At 40.7% G+C, this 15,955-nt stretch overlaps 1 protein-coding gene and 1 long non-coding RNA gene across 3 annotated transcripts in view; one reads left to right on the forward strand and one right to left on the reverse strand.

Annotated features, from left to right (window-relative positions):
- Positions 1-7,927, forward strand: part of mamdc2a (MAM domain containing 2a) — a 30,129-nt gene extending 22,202 nt beyond the window's left edge. For both annotated transcript variants that reach the window (XM_030060427.1, XM_030060429.1), the window contains exons 9-14: positions 1,160-1,425; positions 1,527-1,623; positions 2,451-2,606; positions 3,968-4,227; positions 5,320-5,404; positions 7,258-7,927. In XM_030060427.1, coding sequence (XP_029916287.1) covers positions 1,160-1,425; positions 1,527-1,623; positions 2,451-2,606; positions 3,968-4,227; positions 5,320-5,404; positions 7,258-7,316 — 923 coding nt within the window. In that variant the 3' untranslated portion in view covers positions 7,317-7,927. The remainder of the gene's footprint in view (positions 1-1,159; positions 1,426-1,526; positions 1,624-2,450; positions 2,607-3,967; positions 4,228-5,319; positions 5,405-7,257) is intronic.
- Positions 7,928-10,707: 2,780 nt separating this feature from the next.
- Positions 10,708-11,284, reverse strand: LOC115365921 (uncharacterized). The gene is made up of 3 exons (XR_003928794.1): positions 11,073-11,284; positions 10,840-10,919; positions 10,708-10,741 (listed from the first exon to the last, which is right to left on the reverse strand). It is a non-coding gene; the product is annotated as an uncharacterized LOC115365921 (long non-coding RNA).
- Between the last annotated feature and the right edge of the window lie 4,671 nt (positions 11,285-15,955).

Below are 15,955 nucleotides of genomic sequence, written 5' to 3' on the forward strand. Positions count from 1 at the left end.
AACGTTTAGCTGAACACTCTGCTATCACCTATTATACTGAAGACAAGGTAATATCTTTTCCATGCCCTTTAGTGACTCATCATACTTCTTGTCACCCTCAGTGGTTTAGTGCAGAGCTTTTACATATGTATAAATGTGTGTTACATTCAGTCTAATGCCAAACAACTTCACACAATGATGACTGGTTGTTATAGTTAATCTGCCCATGTTAATGTTTTTTTATGTAAAACATGCTTGGGATGCAAGACAAATTTCAATGCTTTTGACAGTAAAGTCTAATCTAATTAAGCCATACATGATGGAAGACACAGCACATGATTTGTTTAATTTAGTTTACTATTAGCACAGTTATACAATATTAACAAAATTGTTTTTGCAGGAGATCCGGGCTCATTAAAGTCAGTTCCTCTAAAAATGATATGTTACAAGGTGTCCTTTCAGGATCATACCAGTGATTTTGCATGTTTACCGTGATATCTACAAAATGTGTGTTTCTGCTAATCATTTCCAAAAGCAAGCTGTCATATTTTAGAACTCTGATATCATTTTTCCTCCCTTTTATCCAGCTATTGGTTTCCATTCGTTCCACTATGATATGAAAATGAACTTTCTTTATACCAGTTTTCCATCACCGTAATAAAGTCGTCATTAGTTTTCCTAAAAGCAGCAGCACTGTTATGTTTTGATGACTTGAGAATGAGCAGTCATGCAGTCCCTCCGCCAGGGAAAACAGTCCCCACAGAAAAGTTTGCTTTACACAGACAATCATCAGTTCTGTGGTTTATGAATGTTGACAACTTTGTTACCCACAGAAGCAGAACATTATAAACTGAGGTGCCAACCAAAAATTCAAACTTGAAAATCAAGGAATATTGATAATGTTGTGAAATTGTTAGTACCCCACATGATTTGCAAAATGGTTTGTTGCAATTTAAATATGGGTAAACTGTAGTAAACTGTAGTGGCCAAAGATTCAAAATCTCTGGTATGGTCCTTTAACTGAGTGCAAAAAATTCAAATGTGATACGGTTCAAGAAAGCTATCTCGTCAGTAAAGGGGAGTCTTCTTTTCAAGCAGAATTTAATTTACAAATAATACATAAGTGAACAGTTCTGTACTACAGATTTAATCTGATTCTTTCTTTCTGTGTCCAACTCAGGCTGTTTCCTCCTGGCAAACACCCGCTTCACCTCAAGGCCTGGTTATATGGGTCGTCTTCATGGCCCCTTTTTACCAGGGAACCACAAATACTGCTTGAGGTTCTACTACTTGCTTCATGGCTTCAGGAAGGTAGACAACGCTCTCGTCCTTTATATTTATGATGAGAACAACGTGGCCCAGGAGAAGGTGTGGACCCTGGCTGACAATTCCAGGGGTGTGTGGACTGAGGTGGAGATCACCTACATGAAGCCCATGTCTTCCAAGGTATGAGACAGTGGATGGATAATACATGTGCAGGTTAAGGCTTAGGCACTGAAGGGTATCTGGATGAACAATAGTATTCAGTCTCTGACTCTGTCTCTTAGGTAGTATTTGTCAGCATATGTAAGAACTTCTGGGACTGCGGCCTGGTAGCCATTGATGACATTACAGTCAGCCTGGGAGACTGTCAAATCACAGCAGGTAAGAGAGTTGTTTTTGTTGTCTTTATGCCTAACAGAAGCCAGCGGCTTCCTTAAAATGCTGTAATCAATTTTCCCTCTAAGTCAGTGGTGTCCAGCCCTGTGTTATGAAGGAGTCTGCAGGTCTTCATTCCAAACACATTACACCAACTTAATCCACTGATAAGATAATGCTTATTGTCCACAGATGTGGAAATCTGTGGAAAATAAAGGTGAGTTTTTTTTCCCTGGCTGCAGGTGGATTCCTCAGTGAAACCAGTTGCTGTGGTGACTGACTTGACTGGGATGTGATAGACTGAAGACAGTCTTAAGGTTATTGAAGAAAATGTTGGACAGACACAGCCTTAGTTATATCACAAGTATATAATTTATCTTTTTATTGTTATTTAAATATGAAAAATGTTTCTTTTACCCCATCCTGTTTTTGTTGTTTTTTATCCAGTTTTTGAGTGCTGTCTGTGAAGATTCTCAGTCATCCAGGTCATGAGTATCCAAGGGCAGTTGAATCGAGTACGACTGGACTTGTTTGTGTAACCCTTTGAAATGTTTCCCTTCCCATCCAAGAGGCTTCCTCAGTTCTGGGTGATGAAGCTGAAGCTTCTTGGATGAGAAGCAAAACGTCTTCAGGGATCTACAAACAAGTCCAGCTGCCCTCGATTCAACTCTCCTTGGACTGCCGTAGTCATGTTTTTTTATGGATTTGTTGGAAGCCAGTCTGTAGTTTTTGGCAGACCACCAACTAGAAGAAGGTAATGTGAGGCTGCAAGCCTGTGAATGATGACATAGCTGTTTTTCACATTGTGAGCTGATGATGTGTGCTTGTTCCAGGGACTGCAGGCTCCCTCCCGGGTCAGTGTAACTTTGAAAGTGGAGACTGCGGCTACATCCAGGACAAGGAGGAGGACATAGCAGACTGGTTGCGAGTCCGAGGGCACACTCCCACCTCCTATACAGGCCCAAGGGGAGACCACACCACTGGGGTGGGTGAGTCATTTACTCATTCGCTGCTTCACTTGTGGGGGGTGGGGAGGGGGATCAAACTTGGAAACGTGATGCATCTTGTTACTGACTGGCCCAAGGGTGCTTACATCATCTGTGAAGGGGCAACATGTTTACTTATTCAACTTATGCACTGATGTTGCTTCTTCTGCACCACAGTATTATTCATAATTGTGCAAGTTGAGGTATTTTTGCACATTCGGTGTGAATGCTACAGTTACACATACTCGTATTCCTCCCATTTTTATGTATTATATGCATACTGATTTTGTTAAATAACATTTTTAATTCACCTTTTTCTGATGGAACTCATATTATGACTGTTATCCACATGCTGTAGCTACATGCCGCTGCATCCTGGTAATAGTGGCATGCACACTTTACACATTTCTTCTTAATATGATTGAGTTTTGGAAATGTCTGTTTGTTTATATACACTAAGTGGACAAAAGTATTGGGCCAAACCTCTTAATCATCGAATTCAGGTGTTTCATTCAGTCCAGTTGCTACAGGTGTAAAGCACGCCACCACTGGACTCTGGAGCAGTGGAAACGTGTTCTGTGGAGTGACCAATCAGGCTTCTCTATCTGGCGGTCTGATGGAGGAGTCTGGGTTTGGTTTGGAGAACGTTCCCTGCCTGACTGCATTGTGCCGACTGTAAAGTTTGCAGGAGGAGGGCTAACGCCATGGGCTTGTATTTCTGGGCTCGGCCAGAAGGGAAATCTTAATGCTTCAGCTCACCAAGACATTTTGGACAATTCTCTGCCTCCAGGTTTGTGGGAACAGTTTGAGGAAGACCCTTTTCTGTCCCAGCATGACTGAGCCCCAGTGCACAAAGCAGCTCCATAAAGGCATGGCTGGCTGAGTTTGGTGTGGAAGAACTTGACTGGCCCACACAGAGCCCTGACCTCAACCCCATCCAGCACCTTTGGGATCAACTAGAACGGAGATTGTAAGCCGGGCCCTCTGGTCCAACATCAGTGTCTGAGCTCACAAATGCTCTTCTGGATGAATGGGCAAAAATTCCCACAGACACACTCCAACATCTTGGAGAAAGCCTTTTCAGAGGCGTGGAAGCTGTTCTAGCTGCAAAGGGGGACCAACTTCATATTAATGACTATGGATTTAGAATGGGAGGTCAGAAAAGCTCCTGTAGGTGGAATGTGCAGATGGCCCAATACTTTTGTCCATATTTTTTTATTTCTGCAGCCTTAACCAAATTTATTCTCGGGGATAATAAAGTTCCATTTTATCTTTTATCTTCTATTTTTTTTCTTCAATTCACACATACTGTATCTCTGAATGGTAGCCAGTGTCAAGCCCCTCCCATTTTGTGTGTCCTCCAGGTTACTTCATGTACATTGAAGCCTCACTGATGCGGCCAGGCCACAAAGCCCGGTTACTGACCACTGACCTGCGGGGCTCCTCCTCCCCTCAGTGTCTGGTCTTCTACTACCACATGTATGGATCTGGCACTGGCATACTGAGTGTGTTCCTGCGCCAAGGCAACCTGGAGCGGGACACGTTGCTATGGAGACGGCGTGGCGAACAAGGTGTCAGCTGGATGAGGGCGATGGTGGACTACCACTGTGACATCCGACATCAGGTATGTAAATGTGTAGATGATGTGAGGGAGAAGGAAAGTGGAAATGCTAGACTAGTCTTGAACACACTGTTACATTCTGGTCTTTTTCAGACAGTTACCTCCAAACTTCAGCTATTAGTGCAAAGCTTGACTCTTCCTCCCTGGTTTTTTGCTGATACAGAGAAAGATGGACAAGGAAAGGCTGATTTTTTTAGGTCGTACATATCTGAAACATTGATTAAACTTGGAAATGTGATGCATCTTGATACATTTCGGAAATGTTTTTTTTTGGCTAATTTCTTCTTTCTTACAGATTTTTTAGGTAGCTTTTTTGTAATTCCTTCAAAATAATTTTTGGTTGTTTTCTGGTAATTTTGTTATAGTGTTTACTTTTTTGGGCTACTAATATTCTGGTAATATGTTTATGTTGCTTGTAATTTTTGCTTTTTTAAAAGTGTTTGGTCATTTTCTGTTAATTGGAATTTTTCAAGTTGTCTGTGAATTTTCACAATTTTTACAAATTATGGTAAATTATGGTAATTTACCTGAATATATGTTGTTTTTTTTAATATGTATGTATTTTTTTGCAGTAGTTTTGTGGTAGTTTTCTTGTCATATTTTGAAAGACATCAAGTGAATTCACTCAGGTTTCAAAGGGTTAAAGCAATTGATATCAGTTTTGGAGGCCGATTATGTTTAATTTTAAAGCAAAACAGAATCACAAGTTGTTATTAAAGTTAATGTAGTTATAATGAATACACTTAATTTCAATAAGTCTTTTGATCTACAGTCAGTGAGCCTGTAGAACTGTAGGACATTGCTATGCCACAAAATAATGCATGCTGTAAATTCAGTCAGAGTGGGTACGGTTGACAGAACTGATTAAATATTTGCTCATAGAGAATAAAGAGAATTGTTACAAATCTTCTCAAAAAAAAGGAAAGGATACATGAAAATTTTGCTTAATAAAGTTAACTCCTTCACATTATTTCAAATGATATTGTCAGGCATGTGCTTGCTTTCACTAATGTAAAAACCAGTGACTATTCAAGCATATACAGCCAGTGCACATAGCAAACTTGACACAGTTTATGGATTTTGTGTTTCCTGCAGATTATATTTGAAGCCATCCGAGGACCATCTTTAAGAAGCGATATGGCTATTGACGATATTGGTTTTATAAAAGGACCATGTACAGGTCAGTATTGCGCTTCTCTACAGTCATATCAGAGGAGCTCATGTCTTGCCAAGTCAAAACAGATGCAGTGATGTTGTGGCTGCCTGCGTTGTTGAAGTGATAGTTTGGGTTCTTACACATATAGGTCCAGAATCCTCAGACTCAGCCGTGGTGGTGTGGCGCCACACCAAAATCTCATGCACAGTAATCTGAGCTCATTCGTAAACTGAAGGCAGCTGGCGCTCCAGTGTCCCATTGGTGTGTCCCAGCTGAGAGCCAGTGAAAACTGACATGCTGATAAGGTGTGCCAAATCTGACAGCTGAGGTCACTACACTTGTGTGTGTGTCATGTCATGACAAGCAAGATGGCTGTGACATTAAGGCAAAAAATTAAAAAAAAAAAAAAAATCTCAATCATGGAGAAGTGCTGGCAATAAAACAACAACACAGAACAGCCAGGACCGCATGCTTGATCCCATCCCCAGCAATGTGTAATGTCGCCACCAGGAGGCTCTTATTGTATCTTATTGTTTATTTAGACACTCAGGCCTGAGCCCTAAGGCTTACAAGAATTTCAGCCTGAGCCCAACGAGAAGCCAGAGGATTTTTTTTTTTTTTTTAAATAATTAAGTAATTAATCAATTAATTAATTGTAATTATTTGTTGGAGTACACTTTAGAGTCCTGCTATATTTAAACAAATTCAAAGATATCACCACTGTACAAAACACTTCCAAAGCATTGCCAGTGTTTCATTATGTGTCATTTCAAACAAATTTTTAAAGTCAAAACGATTTTTAAGGTTAAAAATAAAAAGGTTATGCTACTAGAATGGCTACAAAACAAAACAGGTGGTCTTATGATGTGCTACTGTGTGATGAGCATGAATTTAAAAATCCAAAACTGCACCACAAGTATGGCTAAGTCTCTTTGCTTCGGAAATGTGCACAGTAGTCTATTGGTCAAGTGTATTATGGAGGGGAAAAAAATCACCGTTAACAGTTTCTGCACAGTGGCTAACATTTATAATAGCCAAATAAAAACAAAGAAAAATTAACCTCACCCCAGTAAAAATAATTTAAAACAAAGAAAACCAAGGCTGAAATCCATCTGCTGCAGAAAGTCACAAGAATTATCCATAAGGAGTGAGGGAAAGTGTGTGTGTGTGTGTGTGTGTGTGTGTGTGTGTGTGTGTGTGTGTGTGTGTGTGTGTGTGTGCATGAGAGAGAGAGAGACAGAGAGATACAGGGTGCTCTAAAACATTTTTGTTTTAGAATATTTTGATTTATTGTGTTAAATTAGTAGATGTTAATTTATATATTAATATTAAAGCATAACAGATACTACGAAGCAGGAGCAAAGTGCATTTTCATAAAGAAAAAACATACCTAATCTTGCATTTCTGACAGGAAAAGTACAGCAGTTGTATTTATATAATCCTTCAAAAACATATATATTATTCTTAGGGTTTGTCGGCTAGGCCCGATGTACTTGCATTCAATTTGGAGCAGCGCACTCCCGGCCACACAGACTTTCTTGTAACAGTGAAGGAGGCGACAGGTCAAAGGATAACGCTTGTATGGAGTAGCAAATACAGCTACATGTTTAAGAACCCTGCTGTCACTTTCATCTTTCATCAAATTAATGTATGGAGAAAATGGCACAATTCAAATGCCAGGAGCTTTGTGCTAATGTTGGAATTTGTGGAAACTTATAAGATTAAGAAATGCATTTCAGAGGCTTGATTTTGTAAATTATAATGAGCCTTTTCCCAAACAGCAGAACTGTTGCTCTTTGGGGTAACACTGCATTTTCTGTGTGTGTCTTGTGCTGAAAAAAAATTCCCTTATATCACTTTATCCTCTCCCTCTACAGATCCTGGTGACGTCATTCCATACTCAGGATTCTCAGAGTATTTCAATGAGATTGAGTAAGACCGGCTGGATGGATTTGTGTCTGATCTCAAGCTGGTTTGGGTTTGAAGTGTGTGAATGTGAGCAGTCCAAGACAATTGACTAAGGAGTAGAGCAATACTTCTATGCAAACAGGGCCTAGACAGCACTGCACTACTGACCCTTCTGTGTTTGCAGTAATAATCATTTCATACTCACTGTGTCTCTGATCGCAGACAAAGCTGTTGTAACTGTCCCCGCTGATGTTTCTAAGGTGAATGTGATGGGCACTGTTTTGGTGGTGTTTTCTGTGCATAGCCCCAGCTGGACACCTTGTGGCAACAGCATGGAACTGCACAAATGTACATGCATCTGTGAAAGATTAAGGCTCAGATTCTATCGCATTACAAGTCAGGTACCTCCATCCTTCAGCCAAGACATGAAACATTTTTGTGTTCTGATTTTTGCCGCACGGGTTTGTACTTCCAAGTTGGGGCAGTGTTGGGGAGAGTTAATAGAATTAAGTAAAAATAAATCAACCCTCTTTCACATCTGTCCAATGGGTTGCTGTATTTCGAACATCAACGGATCATACCTGTGATTTTGCATGTTAAAATACTTATAAAATGTATGCACTTCACATTTCTGCTCTTTCCCAAAGCAAGCAGTCGTATTTTAGAACTCCAATATCATTTTTCCTCCCTTTTATCCAGCCGTTGGTTTTCATTCATTCCACTAAGATATGAAAATGAACTTTGAGACTTCAAACTTTCTTCACGCCAGTATTCCATCACCATAATAAAGTCATCCACATTAGTTTTCCTAAAAGCACCAGCACTGTTGTGGTTTGATGACTTGAAATTTGGCTGAGTGAAATGGTCCCTCCACCAGAAAATAGTCCCCGGGAAAATGTTTTGTTTACACAACCAGTTATCAGTTTTGAGGTTTATGAATGTTGACGACTTTGTTAGCCACAGGATCAGAAGATTATAAGGTGGCTGTTTCAACCAAAAATTCAAATTTAAAAATGTCGATATTTTGATTGTATGTTGTGAAATCTGTAGTACCCCTACAGGATTTGCAGAATGGTTTGTTGCAATGTAAACTGTGGATAAACTGTTATAAATGGGCCAAATGTTCAAATTCTCTGGTATGGTCCATTAAGTATGTTTTAGCAGAATAATATCGGCTATAGGCCCTAAGCAAAAGCACAACAGACACCAAACAGGCCTAACAGCTGTGCCAGTTATATAGGCTGTAGACTCATCACTGCATTGTTCATCCATTAGACCTCCAATAGGCTACTCTGTGTTTATTTAATTGGATAAATTTTAATATAATGTCAGTATCAGGTCCTATAGTGTGGAAATGGCTTGAGGCCTAATAGGTTGCCTATACTGAGTGCCAGTTGTCGTCTGTGTAGTGGGCATTGATTTTAAGCCTCATCAAAGACACATTCAGGCCATTAGAGCAGCCACCTTTTCTCCAAAGCAGATTTTGAAGAAGAGAAGAACACGTGCTGCAAGAATCCCAGAGATGTCAGGGACATCTCTTTTTGGGAAACTCCAGTAAAATAAAAGCACACTTTCAGAATGTATGAACTATCCCTTTAAAGGACTTTCACATCTAATTCACCATGACAAAGGACTTGTATCCAGCTTAAGTGTAAAGTCATACTATAGGCATATTTATCAAATGTACTAAATATTAGGGATTCTTCTCTCATGAAAACCACTGAGGTGAATCCAGGTAAAAGACGCTGCATCCTCTTGGTTCCCCTTATTAAATCTTTGATAACTGCAAAGGAGGGGATGTAAAGAGAAGCAGATGAATAAGAAAATGTTTTTTAAGCTTTGAAACAACTGAGATGTGGGTTGTGCCCTAATATTTTGTACATTTGTTTTAAAGGCCCTTGGATTGATCACGAAGACTGCTCAGTATCTCCCTCTTCACATATCTCTTGGCTTTTCCTCAACAGCACTATGGTTTTGTATTATTTTAAATTCTCTGCTGGTATTTTTGACTTAAATACATATTCACTGTGTATTAAAGCACTTTTGGAGCACAATGTCCGAGGAACACATGATGAAAGTGGTGCTGCATTCAGACAGGGTAATAATGGGCTGAAGCATGTTTTCATCAGTCATCTGCCTTCCTTGTGATACTTCTGCATCATCGCTTATATGCAACGTATGGATGGGAAAAGAGAGACAGGATAAATCAAATAACTGAACTGTTTTTTTTACTGATTGATACAATACAGTTTCATCTGCAATAAAGTTGTGGGAATAAATCTGTTGTGAATTTGTGTTATTTACATTTCTGCCCAGAAAAATCATGATGAAAGTGTGAAGATTTCCTAAACAATTCTTTTTTTTTTTTTTCCAGAGAAATCATCAGTGTGCTTTTTTTCATTGCAGAACCAATGCATTTTAATGAGGGCTCTAGAAATATTCATATAGCCCCGTAGAATAGCTGAGAAAGAAGGCTTACTTTGTGATGGAAGTGTAAAAAAAAATTGCATATTTCACACCCGTGCCAGTTGAGCAAAGACCCAGGCCTTGGAGCGCCCTCTATCTGTCACTTCTGAAACAGCACTTCCCAATTACAACACTGGGGGATGGCTTGCCATGTGTTTGTTGTATGCTCACAATGTATAGCTTAAATTGTTTATCTTGACTGAGCCAATAATTTTATTCCCAAATAATGGCCTTCTTAGCCTGATAAAGTTTAATTTCCAGTAAATCAACAAATCAGTGTTAAAATTCATTGCTTCATATTTAGGAATTTTTAAAAGCACATTCCATTTGATTTGTCTGGGCAACCCTTGTTGTACTCAAATGGATATGCATTTAGTGGAAAACGTCTAAACAGAGCTTATGATGGAATGAGATACAGACATAAGGAAACAGGTAGTTTGTGCAAAAACTGAAGAGTTTTTACTTATCCAAAACATTAAACGTATGGGTTAAAAATCCAAAAAGGCAAAAATAATAATCAACAAAACAGGCAGCTTAACACAAGCAAAAAAAAAAAAAAAAAAGCAGAACTATTGAGCTAGTCTAAATAACATACTGGGGGACGGATAGGCTAGTTTAAATAAAAATGGACACAAAGAGAAGAAAAAAAGCAATTTAGATTTTAAATTCTAAAAGTTCTGTATATTTATAAAAAAAAATCTGGCAACTGTAAACTCAAAAGTCTCACCACAGAGCTACAAATATTCAGGTTTTGCTTTTCCAGAAATTACAAAAGCTTTTCGCAATTTCAGTGAAACTTAATAAAATTTAATGAAATATTTGCTTTGTTTTTTGGTGTGTGTTAGTATATACCTCATGTGGGGTCATACACTCACCAGCCAATTAAAACATTTTTAGGCTCTTGCCAGCTATGAACTAATGAGACAAGTATCTCAGAATTCTGAGAAACTTTTTCATAGCAGAAACGCTTCATGTGAAGCACCAGCACTCTGAAGACAGATGGAGAAAAATAAACATGAGCAAACCCTCAACACAGAAAGATATGAAGCACTTCATATAATCTTGGAGGCTGTGGGCAGACTGACCGAGGCAGACTGATGAAACTCTTTATCTCAGCTGCTTGACAGCCAAGACACTTCTCACAGGTCCACTCCAGCTCTGATGCCTGAGGAACAAACCACAGTGTGAGTGATCCCTGTCATGCTGAAAAAGGGATCCCTCGCAGAGATCTGGAGGGATATCACTCCAAGGAGACAGATCAACAACAACTAATGAGAACTCAGTTTAGCAGCGGCAGACGGACAGTAAATCTACATACCTGTTGTTTAATCTATCCTCTGTGACAACAGAGCCAGTGGTCCATGTGGTCACTTCCAGCCCAAGGGCCTCCGTCTCTGGAACTGCTGGAATCCCAAATAAAGTGTGTGTACATTTACCCACACAGGCACTCTGACCAAGACAATGAGGCATACATGATGTCATTTCCATTTCAAAATGTTCATACTAGGAACCACTTTCACTGCCTTCAAACCAGCTACTCACAGGATGTCTTGACTTTCTGACTTAAGTGTGTGACTTTTCTCCTCCAGCACATGGACACAAACACTGAATCAACTAATGACAAGTGACGGGTGCTGATAGGTGGAGAGCTCGCTCACTGGTCACCCATGACACCCAGAAACATGTTTAGGGTGATTTCCAGACGAGCTGCATCAGCCTCAATTAGCCTTCATCCTGTTGGGCCTGTTGATGGTTCTGGCGTCGCCGATGACGTTCTCGCTGTCTGAATCTGTGGAGGAAAAAAAAACAGGCTCTCTCTTCCTCCTCTCTTCATAGCAGGCCTGCCACGAGGAGAGGAGGAGGAGGAAGAAGAAGAGGAGAAAGAGGAGGAGGGAGAGAGGCTTTCTTCGTCTCGGTGGATGAAGTAGGTTGAGGCTGTGTGGCACTCTCAACAGGAGCCTGGAAGAGAGGACAACACAAGCTGCTTCAGCTGAGAGGCACGCTGCACAGGAAAACCACATCATCTATATGCTAACATTTTTTTAAACAAAACTCATCAACATTGTATGATGTTATTTAAAAAAACTTGTTTTGGGTTCCAAATGTATTCAAAATGATATTGAACATGCTCGTCTTAGAATAACCGGCTGGATTATTGACAGAATAAATTGATCAAATTCAGGAGCCATAGCGAAAAGTTGACTGTCCAAATACACTGGTTTATTTTTTTTTTTTTAATTAAGGCTTTCCCTATTACTTAAAGTACTTTTAACTTTATGTCAGTCCTCATGTGGGCCTCATATGAACAATGTTATATGGTGTAATACTTTTCCTAGTTATCTTGAGAAAGTGAAGATTTTATAAAAGAAAGTTATGGACTAAAAGCTGATATGACATTTAAAAATAGGTTTAAATGTAATCCATCTTCATTTTAAACTGGTTGTAAAGTTTGATGCAACAGAACTGAATGGCACATTATGATTTAATCTGGTTTAAAAATGAATCCTTGTTGGTGCGACCCAGCCTCATGGCTCTTACTCTCAGGGTGTTACTGGAAACATAACAAAGCACACTGAGTGGTCAGCAGACTCACCTGAGCACCAGCAAACATCCCCTCCTGCTGGCCTGGGAGCTACTGGGCTGCATGGTCTCCCTCCCCTGCTCCCCTACAGGAACACAGGACAAAGAGGACACTGCTTTAACTCAGAACTCACTTTGTTAGAAGGCTCAAAGAGGCCCATTCTTCTTGTAGTCACTGAAGTCAAAAGTCTTACCTGAGGACATAAAACAAGATGTATGCCGTGTTACGTCTCTCCTTCAGGACTGTGGCCTCGTCCGTCTGTGTTGTAACGGCATCACTGACCGTGAGCCATTCCCTGCTGTCGTCTTCCATGATGTCACTGATGTAGTGACCTGTTGGGCACAGAAAATGCAATGAAGGAAAGGCGTTATGTGGCGTTTTTGTTTTTTTGTATGTGTCCCAGATCCATTTTAATGTCTGATGTATGTGGCATTAATTACCGCAGTCAATGCTCCTCCTGAGGTGGGAGATGACTCCAGACAGGCGATAGGTGCTCTGACAAAGAAACATAATAAATGTTTAATAAGGTTCTTAATCTACTCTGTGTGTAATTACGCAGTACATATGCACTCCACAGGTCACTGAAAAATGTTTTCTCTCTCTTATCAATTTATTTTCTTTCTCCTGTCTCTCCCTATTTCTGTCTCACCACAGACACTCCCAGCTGTGATGTCTGTGTGTCTCCTGAACTCTCCAGCTGATCGTCTGATGCTGAGAAATACACCACAAAGCTTTGTTTAACTTTGAAATGTAGGAACAAAAGTTGGGTATTTCTAGTAACCTTAGTTATTCTGCAGCAAATTCAAAAGAGCACAATGTCTTGTACCTGTGCCGGAGAGGGGTTCCTCTTTGGAGGATGTCAGAGACAGTACAGGAGGGATGTTGACAGCATCACCAAGTTTCCTCATCTGCCACCCCTCATAGCAGAAACACTTCATGTGAAGCACCAGCACTCTGTTGAAAGATGGAGAAAACCGAACATGAGCAAACCCTCGGCACAGAAAGACAAAGAGCACTTGACAGCATCGTGGAGGCTGTGGGCAGACGGACCGGAGCAGAGTGAGGAAACTCCTCGTCACAGTGGCCTTGCAGCCAAGGCACCTCTCGCAGGTGAACTCCAGCTCTGATGCCTACAAAACAAACACAGTCACTACATTGCACAAAAAAACAGTAAAAAAAAAAAACGTTGAATGCGGGAATTTAAAAAGGGAACAGATCCTCTGTACACTGACTTCAAAGAAGAATCGGTGGCTGTCCTCCAGGAACGGGGACAGGTTCAGGGAGAGGTGGTTGTGCTCCTCCTCCCGGTAGACTTTGTCTCCACAGCTTTAAAAACACAACATTTTAACAGGCAGACTACTGAACACTTCTGTAAAAGTCAATGATAAGCAATGCACTTTGTTGTCTGATGTTTGATTCTGTGATTACCAGCATGCATACACACAGTGAATGCAGTTCGCTGTGAAGTTACCTGGTGCAGGTGTGAATACACTGAAGTCTGAAATCAACAAGCCATTAAAATATGTTAAGACACAAATACTGCACTAAAAAAATAAATCACAAATGCAAGGCTTCTTTTAGTACCTGCTGGGAGCGATCACAATATTCCTCATTATTAATGGCCGAGCTGCTCTTGACTGAATGCAGGAGCTTCCTCTTGTCGCTGGAGGCGCTCTGACCCTGCTGTGTTTCAAACAGCTCTCCAATGTTCCTTCAGAAAAGGAAATGGAAAGCATTAGTATGCATTACCTGCTATGAACATCAAAGGAACCTTCAGCAAAGGGGGGAATCAGTCCTTCAACAGGAGGCCTGGTGTATTTGGTGAAGATGTCTTAGTGTGCTGCACCTGGCTGCAGAAGTCTGGGATGCTGTACAGACACTGCAGAGTGGCGTTCATGAAGCACATGTTGTCCCCATAAAATTAGGAAAAAATCATATTAGCAAAAAACACGATAGGCATGTACAGTACAGGCCAAAAGTTTGGACACACCTTCTCATTCAATGCGTTTTCTTTATTTTCATGACTATTTACATTGTAGATTCTAACTGAAGGAATCAAAACTATGAATGAACACATGTGGAGTTATGTACTTAACAAAAAAAGGTGAAATAACTGAAAACATGTTTTATATTCTAGTTTCTTCAAAATAGCCACCCTTTGCTCTGATTACTGCTTTGCACACTCTTGGCATTCTCTCCATGAGCTTCATGAGGTCGTCACCTGAAATGGTTTTCCAACAGTCTTGAAGGAGTTCCCAGAGGTGTTTAGCACTTGTTGGCCCCTTTGCCTTCACTCTGCGGTCCAGCTCACCCCAGACCATCTGGATTGGGTTCAGGTCCGGTGACTGTGGAGGCCAGGTCATCTGCCGCAGCACTCCATCACTCTCCTTCTTGGTCAAATAGCCCTTACACAGCCTGGAGGTGTGTTTGGGGTCATTGTCCTATTGAAAAATAAATGATGGTCCAACTAAACGCAAACCGGATGGGATGGCATGTCGCTGCAGGATGCTGTGGTAGCCATGCTGGTTCAGTGTGCCTTCAATTTTGAATAAATCCCCAACAGTGTCATCAGCAAAACACCCCCACACCATCACACCTCTTCCATGCTTCACAGTGGGAACCAGGCATGTGGAATCCATCCGTTCACCTTTTCTGCGTCTCACAAAGACACGGCGGTTGGAACCAAAGATCTCAAATTTGGACTCATCAGACCAAAGCACAGATTTCCACTGGTCTAATGTCCATTCCTTGTGTTTCTTGGCCCAAACAAATCTCTTCTGCTTGTTGCCTCTCTTTAGCAGTGGTTTCCTAGCAGCTATTTGACCATGAAGGCCTGATTGGCGCAGTCTCCTCTTAACAGTTGTTCTAGAGATGGGTCTGCTGCTAGAACTCTGTGTGGCATTTATCTGGTCTCTGATCTGAGCTGCTGTTAACTTGCGATTTCTGAGGCTGGTGACTCGGATGAACTTGTCCTCAGAAGCAGAGGTGACTCTTGGTCTTCCTTTCCTGGGTCGGTCCTCATGTGTGCCAGTTTCGTTGTAGCGCTTGATGGTTTTTGCAACTCCACTTGGGGACACATTTAAAGTTTTTGCGATTTTCCGGACTGACTGACCTTCATTTCTTAAAGTAATGATGGCCACTCGTTTTTCTTTATTTAGCTGACTGGTTCTTGCCATAATATGAATTTTAACAGTTGTCCAATAGGGCTGTCGGCTGTGTAGTAACCTGACTTCTGCACAACACAACTGATGGTCCCAACCCCAAGAGTGTGCAGAGCAGTAATCAGAGCAAAGGGTGGCTATTTTGAAGAAACTAGAATATAAAACATGTTTTCAGTTATTTCACCTTTTTTTAAGTACATAACTCCACATGTGTTCATTCATAGTTTTGATTCCTTCAGTGAGAATCTACAATGTAAATAGTCATGAAAATAAAGAAAACACATTGAATAAGAAGGTTTGTTCAAACTTTTGGCCTGTACTGTATATAGAGACGTTAAAAAGTGAATGGGTCGAAGTGACCCCCAGGATAGCAGGATGATTCATAAAGTGAAAGTTTGTGGTCCACACTCCGAGGCAGTAGGAGGCGATAATGTGTCTAAAATGCTGGTTGTCCATCAT

This window comes from Myripristis murdjan, chromosome 9 (assembly GCF_902150065.1).
Source record: "Myripristis murdjan chromosome 9, fMyrMur1.1, whole genome shotgun sequence".
NCBI classification, from domain to species: domain Eukaryota; kingdom Metazoa; phylum Chordata; class Actinopteri; order Holocentriformes; family Holocentridae; genus Myripristis; species Myripristis murdjan.